Genomic DNA, 18,755 nt, shown 5'->3' with positions numbered 1-18,755 from the left:
TTATAAGTATACTTATGGCTTCTAAGTTATTTATCTCCTGATGTTGTTACATACCTATTTTTCACTGTGAAAATTAGCTAATATCAGTCATATCTGATATTCTGAAGTATTTCTAGTTCAGCCAGTCATGTTACTTGCTGAAATTTATCTTCTCGCTCCTTAATCATCCATGTGCTGCTTGTGCAGCTGCAACTTCTTAGGTCAGCTGTGGGTTGGAGAACTAATTGACTCTCTGTTTGCATTTCCTATTGTTTTCTCCAGTAGACCTGATCTTAATAACCAATCACCAGCCTCTATTAGTGGTGGTGTAGTGAACAAAAGGATTACTTAGTGTTTATTAATACTTAAAATTTAGATCAGAACAATTCTTTAATTTTGAGGACCGTGTTAAAAAGAAAACCTTTGGACCTAGAAATTTGGCACTACAGATTAGTTTTGGAAGTCTAGCCTTGGGAAAGAAGTCCTGAATTTGTTTTAGGAGCACAACGTCTTTACCCAGTGCACAGAAAGACTTTGGCTGTACTGTGACATGTAAAACAGGCAGCATAGCATATTCAGTAGGGAAATGGCCAAAGTCAGCACCTTTAAAAGGAAGTTACACAAACCCCAGTAACAAACACCAGGTACAGTCGCATACCTGAATTTCAGGCATGACAGAAAGTGCCTTTGTCTACCTGCTGTCTACCCCTGAACGTTGGGGTTCCTGTCCTTCTGGTGAAGGAGCCATAGCTGACTGCTGCAAGCGTCTTTCCAGAGGCATGTTGTCCATACATTTACTGTCCTTACTTTAGGAGGATATGGAAGAAATCATAGCAAAATTATTCAGGACGAAGTTATTTAGGTCCTTAAATTCAAAGGAAGAAGGGGTATTGCATCACCCTAATAAAAACAGGGTAAAAGAAATAAGAACAAAGCTTTAAAATAGATCTGTTACATGATAGGTGACTATCTGAGGTCTGGTTTGTTCCTGGAGCTTAGATCTCAAGAACTTTCTCTTTTTCACATTGCAAGCATGACTTCTCATTTGAGAGCATTAGCTGGCTGATGCTTGTTATGTTTTCTTTTTAATTTTCTAGACAAAATCAAAGCGGAACAAGGAGGTTTTGCATTTCTGAGTGGTGAGAGGCTTAATAATCTAAAGGCAAAAAAATACCATTTTTAATTTCTTTTTTGTTTTCATGTATCATTTTGTCCAAGTGTTACTGTAATTCACTAAATTTTGAAAGGAATGCTGCTCAGAATTCACTGCTAATATTCACTGATAATTGTTATTGCACGCTTACCCAGCAGATCTTAATGTGCACTACTTTGATCAGCAGTAGTGCTTTGAAGGGTTTTGCTTTGATCCAGTGTGCTGATGAAGTAGTTATTTCATCCACCTGTTGTGGTAGGTAAATTGGGTGTGAGCTTAGCTGTAATAGTCCTCCATGTGTCTCCCATTGCTGTAAGTAATCCAGTCATTCTTCCTGTAAAATTGAACTTGTTATATGCTTTTGGTTTTACTTGCAGTGCTGCACCATGACGACTGCCTTGGCAGATAGCTCTGGTAACTATGAAAAGTAGCAGATGGAATTGAGCCAGAGTTGCTGTAGCTCTGGTTTGGACCATTCAGGAGATACCTTTGAGCCCTTCAGTGAGGAGGAGTAAGCCTGCTGGCAGTGAGAAGGCAAACCATCTGAATCGTGTTGTTCCACAGAGGATTTAGAGGGGTCTGCTGTGTCAAATACGTTGGAAAGCATGTCGTGGTTGGCAGGCCGAAATCATGCAGGTATGCGGTATGCAGAGCTTTAAATCAGTGCAGTGGAGGCTTGAATCAAAAAATAAAAACGTAAAAATTGTGTACAGTGTTCTTGCTGTGCAAAGCAACAGAACCTCAGCATGCTGACTAGATCTGTGTTTTGTGCTCTCAGGATTTGCTGACAGCTACATGCAGAAGGGTACGATTTGGCTATGGAAACCCTTCCTTAATAATCTTGTGATGCTGAATTTCTGTTGACATGTTAAAAAAAAATCTGCAGGATATCTTGACTGAGTTGCCATGTATGAAAAGTAGCTGGGCAGTAAAATAATTTTTCCAAGGCACAGGGAAAGTTCCAGGACCTGAAATACTTAAGAGGGCTAGGTAGTAGATGAGTGATAACGAAGCAGGCAGCAGGACATAAGCTAACTGCCTTAATGTTTTGTTCTGTCTCTATGAGGTTCTTTGTCATTCTTCTACATTCTCCATTTCTCCAAGTTTGGTCTGATAAGTATTGTGAGTACTTGTAGATAAATACTTTTTTTAAATCTCTCTTTGGGAGCTTGTCAGCATGTATAAACGTTATAGCTTTAAAGATTAGCTACAGCACTTTTAATATTTTTTTTAAAAGTGGTGTGGACATAAGATGTTCTAATGTCTATTACCTTTTACTCTTGCAATTTTATTCTACTCAGTTCAATTTGATCAGCTGGCATATACCAATGTGTAATTAACTTTGTCTATACTTTAAAATCAGCAAGCTGTTTCTTTTCCTGTTATAGACAAGTCCAATAGAGATGTTATAAGTCCTCCTGCCCCTCATAGAATCATAGAATCATTAAGGTTGGAAGAGACCTCAGAGATCATCAAGTCCAAGCGCACACCCGATGCCACCATTCCCACTAAACCATGTCTTGAAGTGCCACATCTAAACGTTTTTTTGAACACCTCCAGGGATGGTGAGTCCACCACCTCCCTGGGGAGGCCGTTCCAGTGCCTAACGACTCTTACAGTGAAGAAATTCTTCCAGTTCATCCATCCAACATTTTACTGTGGGTTGTTTTTTTTTTCCACTGTGCAGTAATAACCAGCACCATTATCATTAGAGATCCTTTTGAAATACTGTTCAGGCATGAAATCTCAACAACGCATGACAAAATTTGCTGTCAGATATGTATACATGAATGCAAACCCTGTTTATCATAGCACAGAATATAGCATTAGATATCAGTGCTTCAGAAATCTGAATAAGGATATGATCATTGCCTTGGTGTCAATTCAGGCTATGTTGGTATAACTGAACAGTGTCAATAGATTTAACAGTTTTGCTTAAAATTTTTGTTTTTTAAAAATAATAAACCTTTTAATAAACCTTTTCTTTTCTGGAGATATAATAAGTTTTTAAAAATTATTCCATGTCAAACCATTGAAATCCTTATTTCTGGCATCAAGGAGTACCTGCTAGGAGAGATCCTTGCTGTGTTACGCAGAAGTTTTTTTAATTTTACCACTTTTTGTCTTTACAAGGTTCATGTTTCATAAAATTATGGAGTCTTCTGAATACTACCAGTTAAATAAGAAACTAGGGAATAATTAATAGAAAAATATTTTTGGAAATTGATTGCTTTCTGTGGTATGTATCTTGCTGAGAACAGGATATTTAAATAATAAAAGTTGTAGAAAATCTGTTGTGCTGGTGTCCCCACAGGGACACATTATTTCCTTGTATAAGCCCCTGAATTTGCTATTAGTACCCTGAAAACAGAGTAGAGAAGTCAGGTGCTTCCTGAGTGTGCTCTGTATTTTTACCTGGGATCACGTTGTATGCATCTTGCTGTCAGTGGCAGTGACTTTTCACATCTCTTAAGTCTTTGTCTTTTCCCAACTATTTCCTTTTAGATCTTTGCTGTTCCCTCAGTTTCTGCAGAACTGGAGTTGTACTGGAACAAGCTGGAGAAGAGGGAGCTGATAAAGATTAATTTATTTATTTTTATTTCTCCTGTCCCACATAATTTTTCACTTGGATCAATACCTTGAGACAGTTCACTGTGCAGGGCTGAAAATAAGTGGTGAGCCTGAGTGAGGGAGGAGGTGGACTGAGGTTAAGTTAGCATTACAGCTAAAATTGGATGTGTCAGCAAGGGCTAAGAGTAGTCTCTGTTGTTCATCAGTGTATCCTATATTGTCGTTCAGTGGGGTGAATAGAAATGAGCAATATGAGATACTTTATGGGACAGAAGCTTGCTCAGCGTTTTGCCCTGGAATCACTGATATCATCTCTGTAGTCCTGTAGCTTGGGGTTTCTTTTCCCTCATTGAGGAAAACTGGCACATTCAAGTGGAGGATTATTTGCCTCCCACTTTGTTTTTCTGCAGTCCTGCTTTCTTTACAACGTATGTTCAAAGCTGCCTTTTTTTTCATTGCAGATGAGCAGTCTGAAGTAGCAGATTCTGCAGCTATAGGAAGAGATGTCATGGGAAAACGGATTGATCTGGAAGATAAAGAAGCTGGCATTAAGCAAGATAGATCTGTCATCAAAACTCACGCTGGTGAGTTCAGTAACCTTAGTAGAGGTTATAATTGTTTCTTTTGGAAGGGGATGTAAAATTTTAGACTTAAATTTTGTATACAAGCTGTTAAAGTTAAGCCAGGTAATTAGCCTGACTTAATTAGCCAGATAATTAAGTACAAAGTTTCTCTTCTATGCTTTCTCAGAAAGCAGTTTGTCTCCCATAACACACATCTTCGATGCTCGTGACATTATTCTAGTGATGCATTATCACAAGATCTGGATAAATACATTTTAAAAATGTATCCATGTTTTAAATTTAACTGTAATCCTCCAGATTTTACTGGACTGTTTAGTTTTTTTCCTCTCCAGCAGTAGGGATACTAAGAGTGTGTTGGGTTTTTTTCCTCCAAAATAAACATGACTAAAGAATTTACTGTGTGAAATGTTTTGGTTTTTTTTTTTCCCCCCCTGTTAATCAGTTGTGTTAATTATCGAATTACTTGTTTACCATGTTTTAGTTCCTTTCCCAAGCTGAGGGAGGCAGCAGGGCACCAATTTTGGCAAGAACAATGGAGCAGCTTTAACTACCACAATGATGTAGTGCATGAAGGAGGAGAGGGGAAGGGAGGAAGGAGGGATGCTGTTTGCATGTACTGGTTATGCAAGCAACTGTGTGAGCAGATGGTGGGATGCAAGTCCTGGTTAAGTCTTTCTAAAAAGTGGGTCAGAGATACTATTTTTAATTTTAAAAAAGAGCAAGAAAGCTGTAGTTGAGCAAAAAATAATTGAAGCAGAAGGGGAATCTTCTGTCTGTATGTACATGAAAAGTGAACAAACTCCGAAGTTTTGTAGTTCACATATAAGACTGATTAACCAGGGAGATCCTCCTGCCTAGGTACTTCATGGCATTGCATTTGCATACAAGCATCCTCAAACCATCCGTATATCCTAGGAAAATATGACCTGAAATCATTTTTAGGCTATTCTTAATTGTACAGCTCATTCACAACAGTGGTGAGTCAATGTTATGAGTTCCTGACTCATCTTCAGCGTTTATCTTTCGATTACTGGTTTTCCAAGACTGCCATGTAGTCAAGTGAGAAGACAGTTAATGTAGATCATCTCATCTGGAGTAGAGAGGCTTCTCCTGGTGAGCTCCTCTGAGATAGTCTTCCTAAAATACATCAGAATCTTGTGACCATTTGATTCATAGAGAAATTGAAAAGGACCTGATCAGTTCAGATTCATTGAATGAACGATAAACAACAGTATAATGTTGAGGAAGTTTTCCATCTCTACAGAGCTTTCCCTTGAAAGTTACACTTAGGAAGATTTTATCCTCTTAATCAATTTCAGATTTTTTGTAGTTCTGTACAAGGGAACATTCTGCCTTTGGTTTATGGACTTTGGGCAAGGAGAGTCAGAGTGGTCACTCAGTCTTGAGTGGGAAGTTCCCTTTCATTAGCTTGCAGTGATGGATGAAGTGATGCATTGTCTTCTGTCTGCCTGTCCTAGCCCTTGTCATCTCCACAGCTAAGCACTGTTCAGGTACATGGTTACAATGCTTCCAACCGCTATCAATATGATGAGCACAAAATAAGGTTCATGCTTATGCTTCTTTCATGCAAACACAGTACACTGTTGTGCGATGGATAAGTTATCCCCAAATTCATCAGCATCAATCATACTCAGCCGTGTACTACCTTTTTTATTGTAGAATATTAATATAGAAACAAAATAAGCGCAGCAACTTTTGTATAGTGCCATCTATAAATGTCTGCTTCTGTTTGATTTAATTCAGTACTCAGTAGCCCCCAAGCCTCTTATTCTATCAACCTGGAGATTATTTTTTTTTAAAATACAGTTGGAAATGAACTAGAACTAGATTGCTATACAGTTAGTCCCCTCAGTAAATTCAGCAAAATGAATTGTGTATGCACTGAGCATGCATGGTACTTTTGAATTTGTCTTCAGGTTATAAAACAAAAATTCTTTTTATTATCTTGCTACTGATAGGATTAAATGTGTGTGTGTGTGAAGAATCCTGGTTTGCATATGGGAATGCCCTGGAATGTGCTTCTTTTTCATAGTTTTCTTTGTGCCCTGAAAGACAAAAAACCTAGATGCTGGCCTCAAGAGGAGTGAGAGATTTTTGTCATAGTTGTCTTTGTGACTTCCTCTTCTCTGGCCCTTTACCCTAGTGTTGTAGCAACTAGCCATTATTAGACAAATGCATCACAAAATGATTGTAAGCCCTCGATTCCATATAGATTATTCCAAAGACCGTAAATCATCTTTAAAATTTACTACAGGAAACAGCAGTTCTTCAGCTTAGATGTATCTGCAAGTTCAAGTGGGGCTTTCTAACACTCTGACTTGTACCGTATTCAGAAGTTTGCTCTCGCCTTTGTTTGTAATGTGTCTACATTAAACATTTCGCTTATTTATTTTTCTGCAGTGTTGCCACTGCACTATTGCTGGCAAAAGTGAGAGCGCTTTAGTTGTTATTCTGTGTTATTTAGAGGCAGAGAAATGTTTGAGCAGCCTCAGACAGTTTTGTGTCAGAGAGACAGTTCAGTCAATATTACCAATTTAACCATTATTGTTATGATGATAGTGGTGTCAACAATGGGACACCTAAAAGTAAAAAAGGCCACTGTGGATACAGGCAAATAAATACCTACGGTTCATGTTAAGGTAAAAGGTGCTGGCATGTGCGCGTAGACATGTGTGCACTGAGGGAAGTGTAAGCATTTATTTTTCTGCATCAGATTTTTTCCAGCTTGTCCGGAGTATTTCTGAGTAGATCTAGTTTATATTCACTTTGTAAACAAATTTTCATGTGTCCAAGCATTTAATTATTGACTTAGCAAATAGTAGTAGTAGTTTATTAAAAGTGTTTACTAAAGGTAGTAGTAGTCTATTTATGAGAATTGAGAAAGCATCCTACTGCTCTGTTTAAAGAAGGAAGCAGGTATCCAATAGGCTATACTGGCCCTGTTTTCTGTTCCTGAGCTTTTCAGCACCAAAGCTTACTGCTTGATAACATGCATGGGTTGTGGGTTTCCTGCGGACCTAGTTAGGCCCTGAGATTCCAGACTTCTCTCCTGATTCTGTAGTAAAATAGTGTTAATAGGCTAGATGGGGAAATTCCAACCAGCAACACCTAAATGGAAACGCCTCCTTGTAAAGAAAGTTCATTGAGTTCATTAATGCCTTTATGGAACTGGGGAAGAATGGGTTTCTTCCAAAAGACATGGGTTCTGCAAGGTTCTTACTGTTGCCTCTTCTCACCAGCGTTGGTGGAAACTGAGGGTATCCTTCACCATGCTGGAGGAACTTTACTGGCTTTAAATTCATATGTGTAATAGATAGCCTGATATTTCAGACTGTTTATATCAGTTCAGTGTTACCTGCACAAATCTTTCAAACGTTGTGTTTGCTGATTGGGCTGTCAGCATGTTAATCTGAACTGCTGTACTCAATTGTACAAATGCAATTCAGATAATTATGAAAATGTTATCTTGAGATGCAGAGTTAATCTTTCTGAAGAGTAGTTATCAGTTACTGCCTTTCACAATTATCTCTCCTTTAACCCTTTTACATTTTTTTCTTCTTAAAACAGGCTATTAGTAGAGCGTAGTAACAACAAAATGCCTGCTTATTTTCATATTAAATCAAAGTTAGACATCAAAGGAAAAGGAAACTCAATAAAGATTTTCTTTATTTTTCTGCCTCCACTCATGTAGATTTAAAATGTCATACTTAAAAATGTAGTTGCATACAGAAAGCCAAATCTATGTAGGTCGCTTAGTTATAAACCACACAGCAGGGTTTAGAATGTAGGCATGGAGATTAGCTTATCTCCGTTGGTACACACTGAGTGCTTCTGTAATCAGAGCAGCTTCTTGGTCCAGTTTGTTGTGCTTTACTTTCTAAATATTCTGTGCTTTGTGACCTTACTGCTGTCTGATACATGGCTCTGACTTGATGTCTGTTCCAGTGTCTGGTTTTGCTCTTCTTGTCACCTCTTCCTGCTTTATTCCTCTCCAACGAAGAGGATGTGGGAATGCAGGATTCGGGGCAACCAAGCATCAGCAAAATGTACTTCTGGAACAGTAATTGGCACTGGCAGGGATCCTCTGTAGACAGACGGGCAGTGACATTTAAGTCTGCCATCACAAATGGAGATTGAGCGTTCGAGCGTGTCTGGTTCAAAGATGGAAGGGAGGGAATATGGGAAGGACACAAGAAATAAAACCAACCACCAAAGCAAGTGCATAGGTCCTCTTGTACACATATCTCTTCCTTCAGCTGAAGGACAGGTGAACCTCGTATACCTAGAAGAAAATCTGAAAGTGTGAATAGTCATTGTGCAGTTAAAAGACTAACTTTTCAGAATTTAACTGTATGCTGACTTTTCTCATGACTTTTTATTCCCGTTTCAGAAAATTATAGTCCTTGATCCTTGATAATTTTTATTCTTTCTGAGCTTATATACTGTTAAACATGAATTAACATTAAACAAGTAATTTTTTGAAATTGGTTGAGCGGTCAGGTTTAAAAATTCCTGTTCTCTTTGCTCGTGTTTCTTCTAATGCTTGTAAGTGCAAACATGAGTGGGTGTATGGCAGCGCACAATTCATGCACTATTAGAAACCAGTTCTTAATTAAAATGAACTATATGTCAGGAGAAACTGAAGTGAACTAATTAAACTGGTATTAAATTGTTACAAAATTCTCAGCAGACCCCATGTGTTCTACTTACGGATTTGAGTACTAAACTTAGTATATGTAAATACTTTGTTCTAGGTTTTTTTTCCTCCCACAATAGTAGCTTTTTAATCTTTTATTCATTTTTACTAATAATTTTTTTATTCATTCTATGTGCAGTGTAAAGGGATATGCCACTGTTTTATTAGTGCGATTAAACCCTGTAGTGGCACCTGATTTACACTGTTTTACAGGGATTCTACATTACAATTGTAAGGAAAATGACCAGACTGAAATGGAGGTTTCCACTCAAGTATTTGTGATCCCAAGAAAAAATTTTTGTTAAACTGCATTTTAAAGTATTGTTAATTCTTACTCATCTGTCTATATACTATCGCTATATCTTTGTCTTTACTCAATTTGATACATCATCTTCTAAGGAGGAATGAATTGTGTTACAGTGCTTGATTTTTGAACTGTGGTAGTTGAACTGAAGTCACGTCTTTTGCTTGTTTTCCATAAAGTAAAGCTCACCGATTCCTGCTTTGCTTTATCTTAACTATAGATCCACTTATCCTTTGTACAGATCGACCGCCTTTCTGAAGGGAGACTCAGTTTCCTTGCACAATTTCCACACTTCTACAGCTCTATCTTGTATACTTGAGACTAAATTCATCGCAGCCTATTTAGGCAAAGTTTTACATTCATAAGGTTGAGTGTTTTAAGGATTTGTGTTGTGGTTATGCCAAGGTACCCCACAGGACTGGAATGCCAATGCACTGATTGTCAGACAAGCACCCTGAAATATGCAGTGCCTGTCTAGAAAACTTAATTTAATCACTGAAAATGAGTGAAATGGACAATATGGAGGGATTGTTTAAATTACGTAATCATACTTTCCAGCTAAATGAGCAGTATAATTTGTTTGAGTACTTTGGGTTAAAACAAACTGATCATACCTTACCTCTGTAGTGATTATCAGTTGGACTTTTTTTGGCTGTCAGGGTGGAGTCCTGAGAAGGGAATGCTGCGTTAGCATTAGCTGTATGCAAAAGTACTCATGAGACTTCTATAAATGCTTACTGTAATGTTTTGTCTTCGCATTTCTCCTTCAGTTACACACATTAAAGTGTTTAGTTGGGCTTCAGTAGTTGCATAAAAGCGACATCTGTGTAATAAAGGTAGAGGAACTCTCCCCTGTTGTAATAGTTGAAAACAGTGGTATCTCTTAAGGCCATGTAGTACTACATGGCATCATTATATGCCGATGCTCGTGAAGTACTGTATTGATTGGCTGTGTTTAAGCCTGTGGAAAATCTCCCACTAAGCATTGAAAGAGGTTGTAAATCCATCCTTACCTGCCCATCTGAAGTGTAATCTCTCAGTTCAGTTTTTATTTATTACTACATGTCACTGGGAAGGATAAGAGAAGATGAAAAAGGTGAAAGATACTGTTTAAACAAGGTCATATAAAGGATTTAGGAAATGATCATTGGAGCTTTAGAGGAAAGTATTTTCTCATATACTGCATTTCCTCAAAAAAAAAAAGCGCCTAACTATAAGTTTTAGAATATATTTGAGGTGTTTTCTGGAGTTACTTCAATAGACGCTGCCTCTAATTTTTAAATCTCTTCTGAATTGCTGCTTAAGTTACTAGATGACTCTCTCTCTTTAAATGTTAATTCATTTCATTTCAGCAAGTTGCAGTTTCAGGTAGGAAGAAGATAAATCTTATTAGGCAGTCATTAAAACTCAGTTTATTTAATATCATAGTATTTAAGTACTTGCTTTACTCATATATTTGTGCCGTATCACTAAGTAGCCTAATTCTTTAGGGTCCTTATCCCCTCCCCTCTTTGGAGACTATTCATAGAGGCATTTATTACGCAAGTTCCTTCAGTTATCATCCAGATTTTTATTTAAATTCTGCACTGCTGTTATTACAGTCATTGCCTCTAGGCTTGACATGGGGTTTGTTTTTTTTATTAGATAATATGAGGTCATACAGATAGAAGACCAGTAATTCTTCTCTTTCTCTGATACAGTAATTGACACTTTTATTCTGTTTTATACCTGACAGAAATTACTGAATTACTAGATGGAGAACTAGATGCTCTCCGGTCTTTTTGCACCATTAAGATAAGTAAGATGCATCAGCAGCTGATCTCTAAGCAGGCAAACGGTGGCAAGTCAAGAAAGCTGCAGCACGGATTCACAGCAAAGAAACCGGAGACAAGCGATTTGAACTGCATTGTTCCTGGTCAGCTAATGAACAGAATCTGCCTCAAAAATATCAGAGAAACTGTTAAACAGGTACTGCCAGGAAGAGAAAAAAGTGTGGATTTTGCCTACACTTTTGGGAGAACCACTGGGTAAAAAAGTGGTAATATAAGGATCAAATCAGGCAGATCTTACTGATGCCATGCTCGGTCCTCTGAAAGATGTTTTTGCTTGGTATCTCAAGATTTACATTTTTCATTTGTTTGTTAGACACTACTGCAGAACTGTTGCTGGTAAATAATCAAATCATAAAATACTGTCTGGTGATAAAATAAGGATTTGTGTGATTCAGCGAGGCTGGGATGGTCAGTTACTGCAGTCCACAATAAGGCCTGGATAAACTGAAGAAAGAAGCCTTGTTTTCTGGTTACGTTTGCACCTTTTATTTATAGAAGTATTCTGCATATTATTTGATTGTGGAGTTTTTGCGACTCCAGTATTAAAAGTATTCCAAAGGCAAAACCTTCCCTCTGCTCCCAGCTTTCTTAGATGTTAGGTAATATTAAGAATTAAAGCATGTCCAAAGAATCTTGGTGAAATCAGTTCCTTTATTAAGAAGCATCCATATCATCTTTACACAATTTTATACAGTACTTCACACAAGTACTTTTTCACCAGCCCAGTGGTTTTTTTTTCCCACCATAGGTTGGGCATTCTGATGCAGCTCCTCCCTTCAACTCTGCATCTAAAAGTCTCAAGACTGGTATTATATTATTTTTTTTCTTTTGACCAATGATACTTGCATTTTTGCTTTGTGCTTGGAGATGGATTTGAGTACATGGTTATGTGGATCTGAGTAGTGACCATTACTTACAGATGCCCTTACCTGTAAATCTGGGCCTTGGCAAACATCCATACTTCATTTGAAATTGGTACAGAATGTCTGCATCTGGGAAAGTATTTCTGATAAAACAAAAAATGAGCTTTGAGTAGTAACTACAGTCATCTATTTTGTTTTATCTCTTATCACATTTGCTGGCTGTAACTTACTGCCGTATAGCTTACGAAAAGTGATAACATATTCCTCTGCAAAGCCTGCGCCAGGTGGGGGGGGAGTAATACTTTTCAAGTCAGTTCTAGCGTGGTGATTATTTCAACCTTCCTGTTTGTTTAAGTTGTTTTGAAATTTCAGCAGTCTGCATTCTTTTGATGTATTGATGTTAACCAACCCACCATCCAAATTCTGTACAATTTTCACTGCCTCTTTATTTGTCTTACAGTGTGGTAGTACATTTTCTAAGAGAAGTAACTTTGACTGCTGTGTCTGTTTGCTTCTGTCTTTACCTCCACATGATAACACTTTTATGTAGAGAAGAAATCAAGGAAGAAGCTAGAGAGGCTTGAGATACGACTTTCTAGGATTGTTTCCACTGCTTTTGTAGCAACTTACTGCGTTTATGTAACCAGATGGAATCTGTGTAAATTAAATCAGATAAAATTACTGACATTTCATAAATGCAGTAATACTGAGATTTGTGTGATGCTATTAAATATGCTTAAGATTTCATGGTGGATAAACTAACATAGGAATTAATAAGTAGTACTGTTTATCTTACAAAGAGAACTATAGAATTTTGTTTGTATTCTGACTTAGAGTTGCATATAAATATTTGAATTAATTGCTTCAGAGTTTATTTACCTCTTAGAACTTGTAAAGATAATAATAACCTCTTAAAATTTGTAAATATAATGATAACCTCTGTGGTTGATATTTAAGGCCTTATGTATATTGTCAGCGTAGGAACACTGCTGTTCCTATAGCCTCATTACAGACAAGCAGTTATTTATGGTGGAATTATTGCTGATAGCGATCACTATTACTGAGTTGTGATGATCAGCTATTTGAAACGTGGAGTAAAACATGTTAATTTAACTTAATTGAGCCTTCAGGAGTTAGTGTATTTACTGTTGTGGAAGACTGGTTAGCATGCACAGGCTGGCTTCCTGGAACATCAGGTACTCATTAGGCAAGAGTAACTAACGGCTGGTGGTGCTTAAACATATTTAACACTAGCAAAATACATATAGATTTACATTGGGAAATTTGTAATTTGTACGGAGCATCCACCCAGGGTCAAATGAGTTATACTAATTACAACAAATTTTTTGGCAGTATGACTGTATCCTCACAGTTGGTATTGGCTGGTCACTGATGTGTTGCTTGGCAATCACATGACTTCATTTTGTTTTGGTGTGGTTTTTTTTTTTTTTGGACCATTATAGTTTCTGTAGAAGAAGCTGGTAATGTCCATGCAACCCCAAGCATCAGGGAAACTTTGCCTATTACAAGAAGAGATAGTGTGTTACAGATCAGTGCTATGGTTCTGAGATACAAGTAGATAATTTTAATGAAACTAACTTATCAGTGCTGGAAGGGGCAATACCTGGGGAAAAGCAAATATACTTAGTGTGAAAATATTCAGACAGGCTCATCAAGATGATACTGTGACAAAGATTATGAAATAATTTACAACTGCCTACAAAAGCAAATTTTTATCTTTAGACAGTATCTGTATTTTTATTGATTGTTCTTAATAGGTTGGCCATCTTGCTAGATCAGACATTGCTCATTGCATCAAAGTCTCATCTTTCAGGTGACAGAAGCTCAAATCCACGAATCTTCAGTGTGCCCTGACTGTCAGAAGAAGGAAGCAGAGCTAGCCAAGATTACCTTTATCAGACGAAAGAAGATTCTAATGGAAAGTGCTTTAATCCAAGAGAAATTGGAAGAACAGATTTGCTGCAGAGTAAGCAAATGTTGTTTAAAAAAAGTTGTGGTACGTTTTATACATACTGTAACTAAAGAATCTGTAAGCCAGATTTTGCTCTGATTTATGGCAATGAGATCAGACTGACCTGAATGCAGTGCAAGTCAAAATAGAATTTGGCTCCATGTCATTAATAAAATGCTTGGGACTGCCATACTGACAAAGTCATTTGAACTTGCCTGGTCTATATAAGCTGAAGGTCTTTCCCAGGATGTCCTAGAATTGGTTTGGGTACATATTGATTATTTCTCCACAGTTTGTTTTCTGGTGGGCTGTCCAAGACAAAATGGTAAATAACAAAATGATGTGATAGTAGGTAACTATGCCCATACTAGTCTTTCTTAGTTATCCTTTGGCATAGGAGTCTCAGAATAGGACACTGCAACATGTTTTGGAGGCTAAGGCCTCTCAGATACACTGAGATTTCTTATTGGAAGAACTGTCTTCTGTCTGTGTCTGCTGCCACGAAGATTCAAGCTTTATTGTTAGGAAATACCTTTGGAACAGATGGTAGGCAATGTAAGCTGAAATTTATGGAATTCCTTGCATCTTCTGTGGCTGTTCCTCAGGATGATCATCCTGAAGGAAGAATTCTTCTCTCCTTTCTTGAAAGGGAGTCAGATTGAAAGCAGGTTGTTTCTGAGCAGTGAATAAGTAGTGCTTACTGAAGTCTCAACATCTGTCTTTCTGTGTTTGTGAGCAGGGCGGAATTTGTGTGTTGTACCACACATTCTTTTTTTGCCTAAGAATGCCAGTCTACTGATTTTTTTGACTGTCGTTCACTCCATACCTACGATTTGAGATCTTCAGCCTGAAGTAAGGCTTCACTTTTTTTCTTGTTTTTCTCCCATCTTCTCCGAAAAGGCCAGCTGCTTTTTCCTTTTCCTCCTTAGGGAGGAAACCTACTGTATGGGGCCGATCACTGACCAAATTATTCAACAGTTTTTTAAACAGGATGCTTTAAAAATCGGGCAAAATTGTGCTGATGGGTGCTGCCTGCCTAGTTGTTTTTGAGGGACTGGATGTAGCTGCCAATGGTAGACCTGTGATACAGGACATGAGAAATGACAGGAATATGAAACCAACTAATTTCTGTGTTTTCTTTTTATTTCAGGATGTACTTACACTTATAGGAGAAGCACTCGGAAGCTTTCCCAAACCTTTAGAGGATCCCAGGAACTTATGGCAAAGGCTGAAAGGTCAGAGAATGTAAGGCCTGAAAGTAGTAAACATAACTCAAGGACATAATGAACTGGGAGTGCCTTCCGCGGGCAGTCATGGATTGTGAATGCCAACGATTGTGGATATAACCTGTTTTGTCAGTGATGAATTGGTTGGTGGTTTAATATTCTTGCAAGTAGAACCAGATGTGCCCAGCATGCTGGCATCTGTGTTATGCTTCACCTCTTTATTCTTCCTAAATGCAAATATTGCAACGTATCGTAATCCAGCTATATAAGTTTTTCAAATTATGGAAGCCAGCACTTTCTATTATTAATCTGACGAGTAATAGGTATTGTTTTTTTGTGGGATTGCTTGTGGGATTTCAGAGTAGCTCACAGCTGCTTCCATCCATAAGAAAAAGAAATTATTCCTTTTTTCGGAGCAGGGAGGTGTAATTACTGGATTTCAGCTCAATCTTTGCCCACTGTCTCCTGTTAAATTGAAAGTGAAAGCCCCAGGTGGAGGAGGAGGAGAAGGTTGCAAAGTAACTATAGAAAGGAGTAAAATGAAATGGGATATTTATAGAACTGAAATAATGAGACTGTAACAGAAATTAGTCAGCAAGACTGCGGATACCAACAGGACAAGAAATTATAATAAGTTAGCCATAGGACCTATATACGATAAGTATCTAGGGAGAGAAAAAAACATAGATTAGAATTGGAATAAGATGCCAAATAATACTTTTGACCGTTTTTTGAAAATACTTCAGAATTCATTGTAATTTCCTATAATTTTTCAAGATGGCAAAGTCACGGTCTTTCAAAGAATGTATCTGGGTGAAAGATGGATGTTCAGTGTGCATCCAAATAACACGGCTTTATGCTGGGGATCTCAGTGGGTTAGACAATGAAATCATCTTCGTTGTAGCATCAAAAGATGTATGCTGATCTGTGGGCACAGATGCAGCCCACCTTTCTGATTATGGCTGACGGCAAGAGCTCATTGCATTGCTTTTCCAGTGACCTTGTGGTCGTTGGACTTGTACGAGTGGTAAAGTTGCTGACTCTCATCGGTCTACAGTTTCCTGACTTCGGTGCATTTAGGTCTCTGAAGGTTGTGGAAATCTTGAAAGAACATCCTTATCTATGAACTCTTACTGAATTTTTGTTACAAAGCAAATAGGATTAAATCTTACTGTTGCATTTTATTTTCCCACTTTGGGACAAGAATATATATTGTTGAAGTTGGTTTTGTATTTTATACCCATGTAGTTACTTTCTTTCATATGCTATATATCATTTATAAGAGTGCTTGAGGGCTGTTTAGCCTCCTGTTTTTACTTCTCACAAATCAGTGGAAAACCTGAAAAGAAATGCTAGGATATAGAGGTAGATAGGCCCACCTGTGTTAGCGAATATCTGCCTTTTGGTGCTTAAAAACCTACCTTGAATGATTTCAGTGGGAGTTGATCCTGAGTAGGTCAAGCCCCAAGTGAAAACATAATGCAGCTCTAAGTTGTTCAAAAGTAGTTGTCCTCACTGCTTCATCGGCAGTTGATTCTGGTTTCTTGTGAACAGCAGGTTTAATAGGCCATCAAAAATATTCCTATAAGCTTGACTTTAACCTTTGAATTTTCACTGCAGGTTACATAGCTACCTATATAATGAATAAACTGCTGCTTGTTTCTTCCCGTTACACCATCATCCTTAGAAATGTTTAAATCCCTTAAATCTCTTACCTTCCAATCTTACAAACCTGTTCTTTTTAGATACTCCATCTCAGTTCCTTATTTGCTTTGGACTCGACTCCCTGTTTCTTTTTTCTTTCTTTTTTTTTTTTCCTCCAAAGTCTCTAGCAATCTGCTTAACATGAGGCACAGGATGCCCGTTATTCCATGTGAAGTCTCATAAGGGCTGTCAGATATAGAAGTGGTGATTGGGAATCGAATCCTTTGAAAATGTAATTTTGCCAATGAACACAGCTTTCAACCCTTAAAAAAAATGCAGAAAGTGAGTTCCAGGACTCTAAATATGGATGGATTATTTTTATAAGTAAAAGACGACACTTTGATACTTTTGCTTTCAGTACATAGATGCTTTTTAGAAATACTGAAATATTTATTTGCAACTCTTATCACTCCTTTATGTAAATACATTGAGCTATGAGCTATTGGGGTTAGGCATCTGACAATATTTGTCTGTAAAATAGTATTCATTCTCACAACACAGTTGCTGTACAGTGGCTGTACAGTTCTTGTTTGTTTGCATAAATGTTACAAAGACAATTCAGATATACTTTGATTGTTCAGAGGAGCTATTTTGCTTATGTCTGTTGTGTGTGTCTTCCTACTGCTCCCTACAGCTCTTTCATTTTTTTATCAAGAATGACTCTGAGATCTGAGTGTTTATATTCTGCTTTCTTGTAGCAGGTATTAGGGATGTACAATGGAATGAATGATCAGAATCTCTAAATAATTTATTTTATAATCCTGCAGTGTTTGAGATTAGAGATCCAAAGATTCTGACAGGTAGTAAAAAAAAACAAAGTAGATAATGTCTCTTCCTTTTTCCCCTCACAGGAACTTCCCCCTCCAACCTTCCTCAGCAGTAGATTTTTCTTTTGACCCAAAGAAACACTGTAAAAGTATGATCAAGAATTGTTTATTCATCTGCTCCCTTGTTTGTGCTTGCTGGGGCATAAAAGGAGTGAGGTGGATCAAGGGTGGTTCGTAAGCTGTAGTACTGAAACAAATCAGTCTGCCTATTAAAAGTACTTTGGAACTTTTGCTTTCTAGCTTTCATGCTACACACAGTTGCATTATTTAATCTTCTGAATGAATTGTGATGTAGAGTTTATTGCTCTGAAGTTTGGACAAATACAGAAGGATTTTTCATGTATACATTGTTTTAAATTACATGTATGCTGATAACTGGTTTCATAATGTTATACTTTATAACTGACCCTTTGGATAAAATTATATTCCTCAAATTATTACTGAAATCAGTTTCCTGTGGACTGCAGCAATGTAATTTCCACTTTCATTTGGCCTAGCTTTCTCTGTTTTAAAAAAAAAAAATATTAACCTGGATTCCAGGCTCAGTCATTCCTTAGTCTTGTTTCTAACCATCTGTTGGGCCATGGGACTTTGTATTCATTTCTCCTCTAGGGTAAACTTCCATCTCATTCACAACAGGCTACTAGCACGTGTTGGAATGGGAGTGAAGTTATAGTGCAATTAGCTTGCCTGGATTTGAGCTGGGAACAAAGATGAACACATTTGAATACCAATTTCCAGCTACTTGTGAGGTATGGTAATCACGGAATGGTGGAGGTTGGAATGGACCTCTGGAGGTCATCTAGTCCAAGCCCTGCTCTAGCAAGGGCACCTGCAGCCAGCTGGGACCCGATCCCACTGGTCCAGTACTCTTTACATTAATCTTGAATCTTTTCTCTGAAGCTATACTAAAAACTGAAATGCTACAGGCGCCCTTGGGGCTGCTGCCTGTTCATAAATCCATCTCCCAGTCATGGTTTTCTTGTGTGGCAAGAGTCAGGGTTGTGGGGTTTTTGGGTGGGT

General features: G+C 37.7%; 1 protein-coding gene across 1 annotated transcript in view; it reads left to right on the top strand.

Moving 5' to 3' along the window:
* Positions 1-1,518: 1,518 nt before the first annotated feature.
* The window catches only part of LOC104160254 (chromosome unknown open reading frame, human C8orf48), a gene marked incomplete at its 3' end in the record, with an annotated part of 23,585 nt that continues 6,348 nt past the window's right edge, over positions 1,519-18,755 (top strand). Inside the window, 6 exon segments of the mRNA XM_009698343.1 lie at positions 1,519-1,768; positions 4,165-4,287; positions 6,752-6,773; positions 11,030-11,276; positions 13,838-13,990; positions 15,126-15,220. Of these exon segments, the coding sequence (XP_009696645.1) occupies positions 1,519-1,768; positions 4,165-4,287; positions 6,752-6,773; positions 11,030-11,276; positions 13,838-13,990; positions 15,126-15,220 (890 nt within the window).

Source organism: Cariama cristata, unplaced genomic scaffold (assembly GCF_000690535.1).
Source record: "Cariama cristata isolate BGI_N322 unplaced genomic scaffold, ASM69053v1 scaffold19944, whole genome shotgun sequence".
NCBI lineage: Eukaryota > Metazoa > Chordata > Aves > Cariamiformes > Cariamidae > Cariama > Cariama cristata.
The sequence above is the reverse complement of the archived record's forward strand: the minus strand, read 5'-3'. Positions and strand labels throughout refer to the sequence as shown.